Genomic DNA, 17,917 nt, shown 5'->3' with positions numbered 1-17,917 from the left:
CATTAGATAATCTTGATCTAATGCAGTCTACTAATTTCCTCCCGGAAAATGTCATGCACATAGTAGATCCGCGTCCTGTTATAAATTGGGTTGGGCCGCTGTACATGTTAGTTGCCCCAACTACAATCCATATGGCATCTTACACCGATGCAATCCACGTTATGGAAATGAATGTTGAGAATTCTCTAATTTTTTTTGAAATTTTCTGTCTAGATGATGTTGTACGTGCTCATGAGGTTTTCCTTAAGCGAGGCAGTTCCATAGACTATCCTGGCTATTTTAGTGTACCAGATCCGTCTAGGTATGTGTGTTGGAATGTTAGGGGAATGGCTAGGGAATCATTTGTTGAAAATTTTGTGAATATGTTTCTAACTCATCGGCCGACCGTGGTTGTTTTACTAGAGTCACGACTATCTAGTGAAAATATTGAGGTCATCGTTACTCGGTTACCCGGTAGATACATTTTTTCCACGTTTGGTCCTGTCGGATTTGGTGGTGGGGTGGTTGTTTTATGGATGGATGTCGCGGTTAGTATTGTAATTGGTTACCATAACCGTAGGCAGAACATGGTGGCTGAGTTTTGCTTTGAGGTACTACCCGTGGTTCCTGGAATTTTAAATTATTGTTGTCTCATTTAATGGCACCCCTTAACACGTTACTTTGATTCATATTTGCAGGGTATTCCACCCAAACCCTCGGCGAGACGTAGGTTGTTTACGGAGCAGGAGCGTAGAGGTACATCATCAAGTGACCGCGATATTCTAGATTAGTATTATCATGCCATAAATTCGAGTTCTTTCCTATCTTGTTTAATTAAGAAACTTACCTAAAAGTAGTGTAACAGTCTTCCGTGGTCTTGTGCAACATTCTAAGTCGGTCGTTCTTATCAAGGTTTGTAAATTACTTTTTCAGCATTATAATAATTATTGTGTACTATTGTTAGCACTTGGTTTACAGTCAATTTTAAATAGTAAAAAAATGTAAGGCTTACATAATTTCATAAAGTCAAATTACATTGGCTATTGAAATGACCCCCATCAACTTCACAGGGACCTCATTATGAAAAACACTATTAATACTAGAAAAAAGGGCTTGCTATTAATACTAGAAACAAGGGCTTAATTATCATAGACACTAATACAACTTAAAACATGGACTTACTAAACCTAAACACGAAACACTGACTTAATAAACGAAACACTCACGTAAGCGAGCCTGTTCTAAGGAGTACCAAAAATGGGCCTTTGTAATTATAATGCCGTAGTAATTATAATTATTTGGGTCCAAATAGGTCTAACAATAAGTAGGACGTTATTGATATATGAATGCGTACAATATGGACTTGTTCACAATTTTTCCACTTTCAACAGTGTGTATATCAGTTAACATTTTCCCTTGGTGATAAAATTGGATGTCTTTCGGGCGTACGCCCATAGCATGAGCATACGCTTCATAAACAATTTTCAGTTTGTCGGTAACTAAAGCCTCTACCGGGAAATCGTTTGGAATGTTGTATACGGGTCGGACTATAAACCTTTTTATATACGTGTTGACATTCATTCCATCCACCTGTAAAAATGACAAATTCTATTAGTAGTAAAACATTGTAGTTAGCAAGTTATTAACAAAATAAGGCAACGACGAGGAATTGAAACTAATACGTACGAGTCCAACGACGGTAAACACTTCCCCGTTCTTAATAGCAAGTTCCCTAACTGTGACATTGATAATTGGAAATTGTTTAAGACGCCTACGTATGGCAATATCCTGGGCTGGATAACTAATACGACTAGCGTAATCATTGTAAACCCTAATCATGGTTTCATTAGGATGGAGGACGTATTGGACACCAGGATCGGTCTCTGACTCACTCCTTACCAATATAGTAACCATGTCAAGGGGAAGTTCGGGTGGTGAAAAGGGTGTTGGTGGATAAGGGAAATTAGGAGCGAATGGTGCACGTAGACCCCAGTAGTTTGGGTCACGCATCCCATAAAATGTCCGAAAGGAGGAAGTTGATAAGGTGGAGGAGTAACCACTAGTGGACGGGTTAAATGGGATGGAGGACGATGGAACGGATATTGATGTGTTTGTGGTGTTACCAGACGAAATGGAGATGGCCGTGTCGGCCGTGTCTGAAGAGGCAGAAGAAGAGTATGCAGGCAAAACGGAAGGAGGATTGGAGGACAAGGTATACCCATACGAAACAGACATAATTGGAGAGATAAAAACCAAGATTAGAAGTTTTGTGGGTTGATAAGCACTATGAAGAATGGTGTGGGTAAAATCCCCTTTTATAATGGTCATGGGAAAACCCTAAAGGTCCATCTTATGGCGCCAATTAATTGGTAATGAAGGTCAAAGTTGGTGCCAAATTGTTATGGACTCCTTGTTAGCCTCCTCGATTATGGACCCCTCGTAAAATGGCCTCCTTGATTAATGACTCCCTGTACAACAGCTAGAGCTGTCAAAAACTAACATGACCCGAGATATCCACACAAACCGACCTGGATGTGTTAGGACCCGCACCCGATCAGAGACCCGAAAAATTGTTAATATAGGAAAATCGCATACCTAACTAAATAATAACATAAAACAAGGTAAATTTTAGCATTATAATTATCTAACCTAGAACAAATGAAAAGCTTTAAACCAAACTTTACCAAAATTATTAAAGTTAATGTATACGGATGAACCTTGATAAATCCTGACTGCTTTCGTTCCCAGGCTTAACCGGTGTCCGATAGTGTACCCGACATGAATTTTTGCCGACCTGTTTCAATCCGAATCCGTTCCAACCCGAGGAATATATGTTTATTCCGATCCGTTTTTAATCCGTGACCCGTTTAATCCGACCCGTTTCAACCCGTGACCTGTTTAATCCGATCCGTTTTTAATTCGTGACCCATTTAATCCGACCCGTTTCAACCCGTGATCCGTTTAATCCGATCCGTTTTTAATCCGTGCCTCGTGATAGAAATATAGAAGTATATATTTGTAAACTTATAATCTTATAAAAAAGTATATAGTTGTAGCTTATACAGTTATTTACTTTGTAATTATCGTTTGATAACCATATAGATATATAATTATGTACTTATAGCCTTACAAATTTTATTGTATGGTTATAGTCGTACAGATGGTTATCATCATCAATCCATAAGATATCCAATTTTTTATATGAAAAAATTATAAAAACTTGATATTGTGAAATATATATCGAGACCAATATAACAAGATTTTACATGATTACATTTTGATGTATATAAATTATAAGAGTGAGAATCTACTGTCAAAGTTTTCATACTTTGGACACATAATCTAAGACGTAAAGAACTTTCACGAATGGAGGTAGTATTAAACCAAGTTATACAATATATTCAATAACTTATATTTCTGATCTTAAATTCTTATTACTTTTAAAAGTTAGTTATCGTTTTCGTCCCCTAATTAAGTCATCGATATGATAATATATGCTTTGGCACCGAGCTGACCCAAATTCCAACCCGCTACTAAATAATGCGATCCGATAATTAGCCGAACCAATATAAAACTGAATCCAATGTAACCAGGCTAAATTTGTTTCAATCCTACCCGTTTTAGTCTTTTAGCGATTAATCCAAGCCGATATGAATCCGATCCGATATGAATCCATTCCGAAATGAATCCGAACCGATATGAATCCGACCGACATGAACCCGAACCTGTTACAGTCCGACTAAACCCGTGAACAATCCGTCATATCCCAATCCGATCCGATCTGACCCAAACCGACTATAATCCGACCCGTTTACAACCCCTTCCGATATGAATCCGTGAATAACAAATCCGACCCGATCCGGTCCGTTAAGTTTTCAATCCGATCTGATCCGACCCGTTAGCGAAACTAATCCGTTTCAATGCGATCCGTTTCAACCCGAATCCGATGAATCCGACCCAAACCCGATCCGTTGATCCGATTTGACACCCCTACATTAAAGTGATTACCAACAATATGCCAAGTTCATCAAGGGATATTTACCTTAGCTCAGAATTACACGTTGCCTTCGACAACCCAATCCATAATTCAAGTTATTGAGTATGGCCCTCCCCCATCATTTTACATTTGAAAATTCAAACAATTTTATCCAATTGACATCATCAATAGTTGATGGATTCCAATATAACCGTTGGGGACATTTGCCTATAAAGGAGGCCATAAATTTACAATCTCCCATTCATTCCACTTGATTCTTGGTCATAAATTGGTACACAAATATGGCAAACGTGAGCAACAAATCCACCAATTCTTCTAACAACAACGGCATGATTAACAGGCGGTTAATTTGTTATTGTAACGACTTAGCCGTTATTAGAACGGCAAAGAGTGGAGTAAACACTGGCAAGCAGTTCTACGGTTGTCCTCACTGGCCTGTAAGTTTGTAATGGTCTATATTTACGTTTATTTGGCTTGACATGCAAGTTTGAACAATAAAAATCATACATATGTGTTTTGTTTCAACATTAGGGTGCAAGTGCTTGTAAGTTCTTTGAGTGGGTAATGGATGATTCATGCACCAAGAGGGGTCCAATGTTTGATGATCGACACATAAAAATCCTGGAAAAAGACACTGAGATTTCTGAGCTGGAGCTCAAGATTCAAATGCTGGAGGAGAAGTTCAAGAAAATACAAATCAAGAAGGAATGCGTGGAAGAGGAATTGCAGGAGGTTAAGAACGAGCTATGTCATACGCGAATTGAGTTATTGAATTGCGGCCGATCAGAGAAAAATCTAGCCATGATTTTGGTCTTTTCATGGATTATGTTTGGCGTACTAGCTTTGTTAATGCGGTAGTAGTAACTAGTTTAATTTTATTAGAGCTACCCTGTACGAGGATTGTCGTGTTATGATGGTATTATAATGTAAAATGTTACCATGTATAATTTATAAATTCCGATTTGCTCTAATTCAAGTGACCGGTCTATGTTGTGTTGTGTAGTTCCTATGAATGGGCCCAAAAATGTAACACGTATGGATGAGGAAATGTTATCATATAATTATGGTAATTAAAAAACTTTCAATCACACTTAGGTTGAGAAACACTCCTTCCATTAGTGGGAACTGGGAAGGTACAACAACGCAAAAAAATTCAGGCGTTTGATAAGGATAGCATCACGCAACCCTAGGTGAACATGAGATCTAAACATATCTTTAAAATTTGTTTCTCACTTCACGTCATGTCATTAGACCTTATAGCCTCATGCACTCTCAACGTAGGGGTTGATTTTTTAATTATTCTTTATATGGAGTAGAGGGTAGGTGGGTAAATAGGGTTGGAGTGAGAAATACTAAATTATTGTTAGAATATTTCCATTTTTAGAAACAGGTCAAGTGTTAAGGGACGACCAGATAAGGAAAACAGGTCAAGTATTCCGGGACGTAGGGAGTAACTCCTAACCACTAGGGATTTTTGTATATATTAATTTTTTGGCCACAAATACTTGTACAAGAATTTTAACTCCTAGTTTTGTATTAAGAGTGGTTTTGATTACCCCCCTTTGGCAAACTGCAATCATAGTGTAAAAATGTATGTTGAATTCCCTTGTTCGAAATAAAATTATTAAAAATGGTTTGTTAAAAACATATTTAAACTATCATACACGCTACTTGGTTGTTACATTAATATTTTGTGCCAATAGAGCGTCTCCTATGGGTATAATTACAACTATAAACTTCGTAATTTATATACCGGAAGATTGTGAATTATAACTTCATCCTCGTACAGTCCACTTTCCACCTAAGAGAAGTTACATTGTCCCGATGTCAATATTTGTTTTTTTGTTACATAAATTTTGATGCGCGTGAAACACCAAATATAAGTTACATTCCCTCGTTGTCAAAAGTAATTAAAATTAATGAAAGCCTTAGAAAAATTCCTAGAAAAAAATTTTTTATTTTAAATAAATGATAACCAGGGTGAAGAAACTGGGTTGTAACTACAAACTGGTACAATACAGAATCGTACTTACTTCCTAAGAAATTGTTAAATGTGAACCAAGAAAAAATTATAAACTGATTAACAGTTTCTAGCACAGTACATGTTAAGTGGTACTGCAATTGGATGGTATAGAGTGATACAATTGGGACATTGGGTGGTACAATTGGGTACTATTTGGAGTGGAGTACAAGTACTCGATTGCAAGTGACATTGAAAGCAACAACTGCTGTTAGTGGGCCCATTTCCTACCTCGAGACATGCACTTGTACTATACTTTCTGACAAATGTAGAAGGTTTGTAATTTTATTTATTCCATGGAAGGTGCATTAATCAACCTGTTATTCCTTCAAAATGCATTCCACCAATGACATATGGGAAAGCCTATTTTTGGCCCCAAAAAACGACTCCCAGACTTCTTCTGATGTTAGGCCCACTAGAATTTCTTGCGCAATGATAATGAGTCTTTCGAAATAAAAAGTGAATTCAAAAAACACGTTACACATATTTGGACTTTAATTAGGCAATTGTAGTCCTAATTTAGCCTAAATTAGGTTTAACAATAAACATGTTAAGGATTTCTTAAACATGTTTAGCATTTTTGGACTATAAAAACCGTATGTATGTAAAATAATTATATTTTTGGACTTTGTTTACCGATTTAAATTTTGCCTACAATAGAATAAACGATCATTAAATGTGCATAACTTTACCTAAATAGGTGGTGATGTTACTGTGAGACCTGGAATACTTTAAGATAGTTACTTAATTTCATTAGTGAAAAGTTGGAACGGAACAAAAGCGAATGGGGTGAGAACTGTAAAATTGTCACTTAATTTCATTAGTCCAATGTCCACATCATGTTCAGATTTCTATCCAAATCATCCTATCTAGATCATAACTAATCTTACCCGATTTCTATCCAAATCATCCTATCTAGATCATAACTAATCTCTGGAAATCATGTCCACATCATGTTCAGATGTAACGTACATATTAAATTTTGTCATTAAATTTGATTTAGCCATTCCTTATGTTAAATACAAATAGGGGTCTCAAATCCCTTGGTCGGCCCAGGGTACCCGATGGGTATGTTCGCCCGAAATGTTATAAACCCCGGACTTTAGTACCGTAATACAATCTGATAACAGAGCAATCCGTGACAATCCAAATTCATTTAATCCAAACAGAAATCATTTGATAACAATCCGTGTCACGTCAATACATACATGAAATGAATATGGAATACGAACCAATGATCGATTTGGTCATCCAGATATGTGAAAGTGAGAAACAATTACTACTGCAACTCGTTCTTAATTTTTGGAATGTGGGGTAAGTGTGCGGCTCTAGAGCGGATGCAAGTCTGATGTGTGACAGTGTAACCGTTTATTTCATTTTTTAGCACTTTGACATCACTAAATGCACGGGTAGGGGTGTTTAAGGTCGGGTAGGGGTGTTTAAGGTCGGGTTTTTCGGTCAGCTTTTGACATCAGTAATTGCAACCACTAAAACGTAATTGTAAAATTGCAAATTCACTTGTTGAATTAACCATAATTAACCACTAAACCGTAATTGTACAATTGCAAACTCACTTTTACAAATAACCAGAGTGTGGGAGAAATGGAAAAAAAATAAATACCTAAAAAACCGGAGTTGGTGGGGCTTGTCATGATTACATTATTTTAAAATATTTTAGGATAGGGTTGAGAGTGATGAAGGTAGTACATGGAAAGACATTTGATTGTGATGGTTAGCAAACCCTATACCAATGCCTCGTGTAGAAGCATTTATTATGAGATAACTTGTTGGGTAAGAGTGTAGCAACAACTGACAAATTAAGGTGGAGTGAATAGTAATACCATTTTTTGATTATTTTCCAAAAAAAGTGAAAAAAGTTCAAAAACTAAGGAACAACTAGTGAGATAACAAATTGTTTATCTTTATTATTGAAAGCCTGCGTGTGTTGCAACTAGAGCTGTCAAAACGGTTATTCGAGTCGGGTCCGGGTCTGGTCATCTCGGGTCTCGGATTATGATCTGGTCGGGTCGTGTCGGGTCATTTTATCACCGGGTGCAGATCGGGTTTGGTCAGGTTGAAAATTTGTCGGGTCATATCGGGTTATTTTTCCATTTCGGTTTAGGTCGGGTACGGTTCGGGTTCGGGTCGGGTCTTGTCTTTTTCTAATCGGGTACAATTACGGGTTCGGGTCTTAACGAGTCGGGTCAAGTTCGGATCGGTTAATTACCGGGTCTGTTAAAATTCAGGTCGGGTTCACTATCGGACACGGGTTAAGAACGGGTACGATAGCTATCAGAATTACATTAATCAAGTCTTAACCTTATAATTAAATTTTATAAATTTGGTTAAATTTGGTTTAACGCTTTTCACTTGTTCTAGATTAGGTGATTATAAACAATATATTAACTTGATTTAAGTTATTATTTAGTTAGGTCAATGACAAACCGGGTTGTCAACAGGTCGCGTAAATTCAGGTAACGGGTTGTCGCGAATTGAGTCAATAACAGGTTTCATCAGGTTATTATCGGTTTCGGGTTGACATCGGGTCGGGTGTTAAATCGGGTTCGGGTCATTTTTCGGTCGGGTAAGCTGACTCAGTTTTGTTATCGGTTATATTTCGGTCGTGTATCAGGTTCGGGTCCGGGTCATGCATTAACGGGTCGAAATCGGTCGTCGATTTTAACGGGTTGGATACGGTCGGGTTACAGGTTTCGTATTTTAACAAAATTTCGGGTCTCGAGTCGGGTCCGGGTCCTTAAAAATGCAGGTCGGTTCAGGTCGGTTTCTCGGGTTGGGTCAATTTTTGACAGCTCTAGTTGCAACACAATTATAATCAATTTACTAGTCCAAAATAACTTGTGCAGAATTGAGTAACGGTAATTTTTTCACGATTAATTATAGTATGGAAAAAATTAAAAACTTAGTTATTCTACACTTCAAACAAGTGGATCAGATAAGGTCGTGATTACGATTGTAATGACTATTGTTTTTTTTAAAACCGTTATACGGACAAATTTATAATACATAACTTATAAGGCACTCAGTAACCCCCAACCCTACCTTTAAGGTAAATTGTTTTGCCAAAAAATGTCATAAGATGAAAAATAATGTATATCAAACGCGATTCAAGTTAATGAATTGAAATCATACATGCCCGGGATGCCAAAGAAGTACAAAAATAACGTATTTGTGAAGTATCTCGATGTAAACGGCTTAAAAATACACATACCATCATCGACCGTCCGACCTAAACCGAACACCAACATAGCCCAACCAACCATCCGATCGACCATCCGACCAACACACAACACCCTCGCAAAACATACATTAAATAAAATATAAAATAACATTTTACATCACTAATTTTAAAAAATTACTTCTTTATACAAAATACCCACTTCATAATCAATTGCAACATTAAGTCGTCTCAAATATTAAATGTGGGACGATTAGAATTCGATCCCTAATTAAAGTAGTTGAAAATGTTTTTACTATGTACAATAAATTGTACAAGCGCATCCATTCTGCACACCTATTGGTCTTAAAAATCCAACCAACCCCCTAATTCTCCTTAAAAAGCAACTCACTCTCACTCTCTTCCCAATTCTAGTTCCCCCACCGCAAAACCACCCAATCAAATTTCAAATTCTTCTTTAATGGTATTTTCCGGCCGGAACTCCGCCTCACACTCCACCACGATGGGACACATTGAACCACTCATCAACGACCCATATCCCCTTTTCATGGAACCAGACCTCGGGTTCCTAGACGAAGAATACCCACCGCCAATTACAACGGGTGTTCGGATAAATCATCATCAACACATGCATGCAACCCAATGGGAGTTTCCGACTTTCCAAGCAGCAAATCAGGGACCTCCACCTAGTGGCCTTCCACCTCTGCCACAGACAATCATTCCTCGACCTCCATCGCCTCTGAGTCCGCTTCCAACGGCTCAGCTACCTCCCCTCCCACCATGGCCCATTCAGATCAGGCTCATGAGTGGGGAGGATGGTGATACAGGGGTGATCTACATTTTATTTCCAACTGATCCCTTTACACTTGTGTATGGGGAGTATGCAAGGAGATTGGGTGCAAATCCCAATGATATTGCGATTGTCCGGCTTAATGGAACGGTGATTCCATCATACCTGCTTACAAGCCAACTGTCCCTCCGTGACGGCGAGATCTTGCTGGTCAGAGGATTGGTAAGTGCTCCCAAAAAAAATTCAATTCTACTTAATTAATTTGTGCTTAATTGTTCGGAATTGTTGCATGCATGTCAGATTTTTAAGTTTTTATCACACTAATTATGTTGTTTGAGCATGATAAGGTGACTTGCATGTTTGGTTTAGGCAACTTTGATTTTTTTATTTGGGGGATTAATTTGTATTGTAGTAAAATACTGGATTTACTGTTGATTAATTTGTCGTAAAATACTGGTAATTTGTCGTATTTATGCTTGATTTTTGGTCTTATGAATCATTTACTGGGTTGTTGAATATTCTGTGTTACATGGGTGTTACATTACTTTAGGATTGTGTTATTTTGGATCCATTTGTGGGATATGTAATCTTATTTGGGTTACCTCTTAAATTTTTGATTTGTAAGGTCTCGAATAGTAAACAACTAAACAAGTTAAAGTCTAAGAAACCATCCAAGAGTTTTTTATAAATAACCATTTGGTTAGGTAGTTCGCTAAAAGTAACGTGCCTTGACTTCTTAGACAAATGATTTGTTGCATACACAAAAATCTGGGTTGACCAACATAGATGATGACAAAGTAATACCTTGACCCTAAACACTCAGATGTCTGGGAATTTCAAATCTTAATCCTAGTATAGCAATCAAACTTTTGAAAAGAACGTCATAAAGGTCAATTTCGAAATGCCTATAAGGAATTCAATGTATTTACGTGTTCCGAAAGTGGAGCACACTATTGGGTACTCCACTTAAAACCGCTCTAGATTAGTGGGTAGTTAATTGAAAATCTACTCGATCCTTTAAAATGACTACAAGGTAATATATGTTTCAATTCTTGGAAAATTTGCCATATTACACAATATGCAACCGGGTTTGTAATTTTCAACTAATACGCAGATTCAGATTATCTTGTATATTGAAAAATAATCTTCATAGTTTAACAATGAACTCATAATGGAAAACTATGCTTTGTAATTAGGTTCAAGGCTTGAATGTGAATACACACATGTGTACTTTTGGAATAAGGGCAATGGTAGATTGGTTTCCAGGTTGGTTTGTGAAAGCCGCTTTCAGCGCACCACTTTGGAGTGTGTTTTACGATTGGGCTATCTTACTCAGTGTGCAGCCTTCCATGGTTCACATGTTTCGAAATTTTGTCCCCCTGGACAAGACACTCACGCTCCGTGAGGCTGGAATTCAAAATGGGTGTACCTTGTTTGCATATCTCCAAGGGTCTAACTAGGTTTAAAGGTCTGGTGATGGTGGAATGAACGGTCTGGTGATGGTGTACTACATTGATACACCCATTTTGCAAATAATTTTTTGGTTTTTGGGTTAACATATAACAATTGGACGTACTTTGCCCCTTTTGGTGTTTTGGTCCCTTACATTTTTGGCCTACAAGCGAAAGACTAAGTTCAGTGGATGTTCTATGGCCAGGCATACAACTAGAAAATGCAACGACTAGGAACTACATTTTGCAACCACCTTTGTACCCTTTTGATTAGCAACCATTCGGTTTGTAATAGGACTATGACCTTCTTAAAACACAAGTGGTTTACAAGTCATTAAGTATGATTAAAACATCTTACTTGACTTAATTTAAATTTTGGTTTATGTTAGTAAACAATCGGGTTTAAATGTATGGATTATGGTTTAAAATGATCAACGTATGGTGTTGTGTTGTAAGAATTTTTGTTTTATCACTTATTTCATACTTTTGTATCAAAATTATATACGACGAATTCATAATAATGCTCGCTCATCAGACACGCTAATTTATGGCCAACTCGACTAATTTAAATTGGGTAGATCATCAATGTAGTTCACTGTCCCCTTAATAATCACTTTTTTATTCTTACATTTTTACGACTTTTTGCTTCTTAATATATAACAATGTATAACTTCTTCATTTCCAAAATACGGTATTTGGCCAAACCATACTCCACACAATTTAAGATTTCTGATTAATGACCAATGTCCAGGACCTTTCTACTTTCCAAAAACCCTAACTCCTAAACCCTAACCCCTAATCCCTAAACCCAATGCCACTAAAGACAACAAAATCATTTACTTTACTTCCTGTTAATGACAGTTACATGTATGTACTACTACTATATTTAGAATTTCATGTGGGGACCGTTTAAGTGGCCATGTTGCCTTGGATTTTATTGGAATAAACCCAATCATTGTACAACTTCCTTTTAAGGCCCAATAATATACACTTTTGTATTAGTATGATTGGATATCTTTGGATTTGGGCCCACTAATACGAGGTAAGTACATTGACAAAGAATATTGAAGGCAATACATACTTTACTTAATACATATGAATCCAACAACTGTATGGGCAATGAATTTAGCATAATAAATTACACAACCAACCGTAAAACACTAAATGCATCTACCCAACATAAATTACATAATAGTAATATGATCATTTATGGCAACCAACCACTTTAGGTTTTTATTCTTCCTTTATAAGATAGAGTTTCTACCATCATCTACTTCCCTCAACATCCCAAAGCACCTTAGAAAAATATAATGGCTAGTTCAAACACAATTTTTTCTCCAAACAACAAGAACATTGTGGCCTTACCAAACAACCCACTTTCCACAAATACCTACCTAACCATAAAGCTCCGTAGTTTAGATCATGCAGATCCAGGTGTTGAGTATGTCCTACTACCAACCGATTACCTCGGGTGGGTTCGGGATGACTATAAGGCTCGATTAGGATACAACCGGGACGAGGCCACCATTTGTTTGTACCGGGAATATGCTCAAAGTCTTCACTATTACAAAACCGCAGCAGAGAATAATATCAAAGAGGGTGAGGTAATCATTGTTCTAGCTATGGTAAGTCCATCAAACTAAATTACGGGTATATGATGGATTTGATTAATTGAGCATTTACTACATGGTTCAAACCTGAAATCCATCAATGATGTATCTAGTTCACAATTTGACTAATTGTTTTCAGACATTATATTTTTACAAACATGCATGAATTGGATCTAAATGATAAGATTTTTGTTCATCCTACTTGTTCAATATTGTAGTATCCGGAAGTTAATATGGACACCACGGTGGTGAGGTTTGACATTTTGCAAGACAACATGTTCGGGACTAGATTATATGCGACTAGACAAAGACGGACCACACCAATGTCAGCAGTTTACCTTGAATGGGCAAACCACATCAGGGTGAATGAAGCTAGGGTCATGTTTTATAATTCCGACGAGTTTGGTGAAGTCGTCCTCATTCCGGACGACATAACCATCGAAGCGGCTGGAATAACTAACCATTCCGTGGTTAGGGCTATGACCTTATAAAAGGGGAGCACTTAAGTAGTAATCATCATTTTAAATTAAAGTAATGTAATGGGATGGCCCCTTAGATTTTGCATTAGGTTTTAGTTCCGTTATAACTGACCTAAATGAACCACTCCATAAATGATTGTTCGTTACTGTTTTATATGTTCTTTTTTTGTTCTTTTCCGGGGTTAAACTCTAGTACGGGTACTGAAGTAAGTCATTTACTATCCGAATACGAAAGGTTGTAGTCGTACGTTCAATCAACTTTTTCAAGTATGTGTTAGTAATCTTAATGGAGTTATTCAAGGTATAAATTTTCCATAATTTACAAGTGAATGAACACTCATATATTTGCTACTCATACTACCACAAAACATTACCAGGTCCAACTTTATGAGTGGCCCAACTATATCAGTGGCCCAACTTTATAAATAAAACGTGTGGGTTTGGGCCAGAGCACATTCACCATATTGGGCCAAAGAACATCCACCGAATATGAGGTTGGACTACTAAACTACTACACCTATTAATTATACCCTCTTAATTGGGGACAAATACAATTAAAATAAGAATGGACGAGGATCATATTTCAGTTATAAATACCTCTCTAACCTACCGTTTCAAGTTAATTAAGGTTATAAACCAGCAATTAATTTTAATTTAACTAACTAGAACAACCAAGGCAAGTATAGAAGGCCAATAATTGAAGTTAAAGAAACGTCAACATAAAGAGGAGGGGTCATTAATCACCAAATACAACACGGACCCAAGACTACGATGGGGTATTTCCAAACGTTACTCACGTGTAAGACCACTTTGGCCTTCAAGTACAACATCTTCGCACCACACAATGCTATTGCGACTTAATAATATATCATCATCCGGAAAGGCGGAAATAGATCGTATATCCTCGTTCAGGGACTGTTCCACCAAGCTAATGCCCTACAACGTAAATCACCATAATTTTCAGAACACTATAACACTAATTCGTTAGCTATGCAATAAAAACATATTATACCGGGAACGTTCCGTCCACACTCGACACGCCCTCTGAGGGTCCTTCAACATCCGTTCCTTTCGGATCAGCATTCACCTACAAAAAAATATATAAGGATTGTATACCATCACAGTTAATCATGATATTTACGCTGGTAAAACTAATACTACAATGTCACTCCAATATACATAGGTGTTTATGGATATGATTTTTTAAAACTAATTCTAGGGGATCATAGATGAGACATACCTTATTCGTACCCTTTTTTTTGGTCTTCCAACAATTATTCTCACCCAAAGCCTTGTGTCTTGAAATTATTGGCCTCCCACGTTTCTTCTTACTCCTACTTAGAGGGTTCTTAATATTTCCTTCTGTGGTGTCCACTTGATCTTGAAATGGTAGTGACTCAAGTGGCAAAAAATTTTGATTTTGTTTCACAACATTAACCCTCTCGGTAACAGCTATCTGGAGGGTTTGCAATTCATTCAATACAAACTGCATTGTTTGATCATTGATTGTTGCTTCCTCGCATATTGGCTCACATTGTAACAACATTTTACCAAACCTTTTTACAACCTCGCTCTTTGTGGGATCATATGAAGCAACCGTAACATGCATGTGCTTCCGATATACGTCCTTCCGCCATCGCCTAAGGATGTATCTTTCAGGAACATCATCAACGTTGTTAGTATATAACACACGAATACAATGCCTACATAGAATACCCTTAGTCTCAAACATCTTACACACACACGATACTTCTATTGGATCCGTACGAAACTTTACTCCGTATAATTTCCTATACTTCGTCAAAACCTCTTCACTTTTCCCTTTCAAAATTATCCACACCCGGTCCTCCAAATTAAATTCAAACTCTGTCTCCGAAATCTTTTTCTCAACCTTTACCTAACAATACAAAAGCCTCTCGCATTCTCTTTGGAGATCTCTAAACTTGTTGTCGGTGTAAATTTTTTGGAATACTTTCTCAATGGGAAATACAGTCACCAGTTTACGGATATATTTCATACCATTAGCATCCGCATCTTTTTCATCGCTACACCTTTTATTCATAGCGGCACAATACTTTTTAGGAAACTCAAACAACTTAGTGCTCCTCTCCAAAAAACCATCAAAAAAAGAGTTTATTGACTCTACGCGCTGCGTTGTCTTCATTCCGGCCCAAAAGTAATTGTTCATATATGCAGGCACCCACATTTTCCTTTCCTCATACATATCACTGAGCCAATCATTACTCTTGGCATGATCTTTAACCTCATATTCAACTAACATATTAAACCACCTAGTCTCAAACTCCTCTACGCATAAACTCTCATACACAACCTCTTTCACCACATCTTTCAACTCTGCATACCTACCAATATATAATTATTATTTTTAATTCAGTTGTTGTGTAAATACCCGACTTTGTAAAATCGTCATTTTAGCAAACAACGATAACAAAAAATTCAGAGTCTCCACAAACAATTCTCCTATAACCCAACACCATGACCAGAACCATAACCCAACAAGGCAAAGAACCATATCCCAACAGGTACACATGACCTATTAATTAAGGTACTATCTCAACATTAATATGCACTATTTCCTAATCATCCTGTACTGTTTTCTCGGATATACTATCTACCAACTTACTTGTACTATTTTCCCAGTTAAACATACATTAAAATATGTAATGCGTTCTACACATGACACTAAGTGAATAAATCAAACATCATACGGGGGGTTAACAATTCACATTAACCTACAAACACAAGCTATGGAACATGTGTATGACCTAGTCAATACCAAAGACATTAGTATTACCAAGTGAGTATGACAATATACCGCTTTAAATTCGTTACATGACATCTCTCATGACCAATGATAATAAAACATATCAAATAAATAAGATTTTTCGAAATACGATATTATTTGCAAATAATACAATAATAAGGTCAGAATGCATACCGGCTATGAGTACCAAGCTTCGTAGGAATTTTGTTCATTATGTGCCACAAGCACCAACGATGACGGGCCTCAGGCATCTCTTCTTACAAGGGACGTCTCATTGCTGGCGCCTGGTCAGTTAAAATGGCGGCAGGACATCTACCACCCATGCAAATACGCCACTGCTTAAACAACCAACTAAAACTATCACAATCTTCACGGGACATCAATGCACAGCCTAGCAACAGTGAATGTCCATGATGATTCACCCCTACGAAATTTGCAAAAGGTAGCTCATACGAGTTGGTTAGGTACGTGGCATCGAAGCATACAACCTCCCCAAAGTCACTAAAGGCTACACGGCTCCTTGCATCAACCCACATAATGTCCTTTAGATGACCTCCCTGATCAAGCCTATGAGCGTGGTAAAATTTGTCATTGTCCTTTTGTAACCCCTCAAAATAGGCCATCATTGCATTCGCATCCCCGCCTTCCATTTTCAACTTCCGATCAGTTTGAACTATGTGATTCATGTCTTTTTCAGATAAGACTACATTTTCAATCCCACCCAAACGTTCGGCAAGATTTGCCCTAACTTGTGACACTGGAGCTCCCGAATCATAACTCGTAATTAAACCTTGCTTAAAATGCTGTGTAACAAGACCCATCCTATACTCCTTCACTCCCCTCCACTTGCTGGGAGTTGGCTGGTGATTAACATGTTCCAGTACAACTCTCTTTACTTCCCACTCACCCACCCCATTAACACTAGCTCTCAACATTGCAAGACAATGACACTTCTTTGACTTCCGGTTCATTCTTGGGGGTGGCTCTGGTACTGAGGTGCCACCCAACTGCATATTCTTAACTCTCTTCTTCGCCTCCCTCGTCTGTCTCATATAAGGGGAACCATAACACTCACACCTCCATGTTGCACCCGTCAGAATCTTGTTTTTATTTTGTGTACCTTGTGGTCTACATACACCAAATCCCTGTTGTTTTGCATACCCCTTATAGTATTCCTCAACCTCCTCCCAACTCCCAAATATAAGCCCCACAGTGGGTGGTGGAATTAATTCCTCATTGGTGGTAGCAGCAGAAAGGGTACCCCCACTTTTAACATGTTCGGGAGTGAAAAATATACCATCACCCTCTGATATGGTCCGGTTATTACCATTCCTCCTTACAGGGGTTACATTAGAGGATTGTATTGATGAACCACAAATTAACGTAGTGGAACAACTCTGAGGGCTTAAACCAAATAAATTATCGTCAACGTTGCTACTGTTTGAGTTACGGATTGAAGTAAAAAATGACAAATCAGAACTACCTGCACATGAACCAAATGGAGACTGAAGCTCAATACTATCATCAACACCATCCACCCCGCTAGACCCATGGATCACACAACTTCCTGAAGGAGTTTCCTGCGGGGTAACTATTAGGTTATGATACAT

General features: G+C 37.6%; 1 protein-coding gene across 1 annotated transcript; it reads right to left on the bottom strand.

Annotated features, from left to right (window-relative positions):
• Window positions 1–14,311: 14,311 nt before the first annotated feature.
• On the bottom strand, window positions 14,312–17,917 carry LOC110775343 (protein FAR1-RELATED SEQUENCE 8-like). Its single transcript, XM_056831869.1, has 6 exons — window positions 16,569–17,917; window positions 15,519–15,885; window positions 15,319–15,419; window positions 14,763–15,225; window positions 14,535–14,609; window positions 14,312–14,458 (listed from the first exon to the last, which is right to left on the bottom strand). The coding sequence occupies exons 1-6, from the start codon at window positions 17,915–17,917 to the stop codon at window positions 14,312–14,314; spliced, it is 2,502 nt and encodes an 833-aa protein (XP_056687847.1).

This window comes from Spinacia oleracea, chromosome 6, assembly GCF_020520425.1.
Source record: "Spinacia oleracea cultivar Varoflay chromosome 6, BTI_SOV_V1, whole genome shotgun sequence".
NCBI lineage: Eukaryota > Viridiplantae > Streptophyta > Magnoliopsida > Caryophyllales > Amaranthaceae > Spinacia > Spinacia oleracea.
Note: the sequence above shows the minus strand (reverse complement) of the source record. Positions and strands in the feature narration are given on the sequence as shown.

What these genes read in the sequence shown, in the direction of transcription:
- LOC110775343 (XM_056831869.1), bottom strand. Translation starts at nt 17,917, where the DNA reads ATGTATCATAACCTAATAGTTACCCCGCAGGAAACTCCTTCAGGAAGT. An exon ending in AAAAAAAGGGTACGAATAAG is followed by an intron (nt 14,610 to 14,762) that starts GTATGTCTCATC and finishes ATTTTTTTGTAG; the next exon opens with GTGAATGCTGATCCGAAAGG. An exon ending in GTGTGGACGGAACGTTCCCG is followed by an intron (nt 14,459 to 14,534) that starts GTATAATATGTT and finishes TTTACGTTGTAG; the next exon opens with GGCATTAGCTTGGTGGAACA.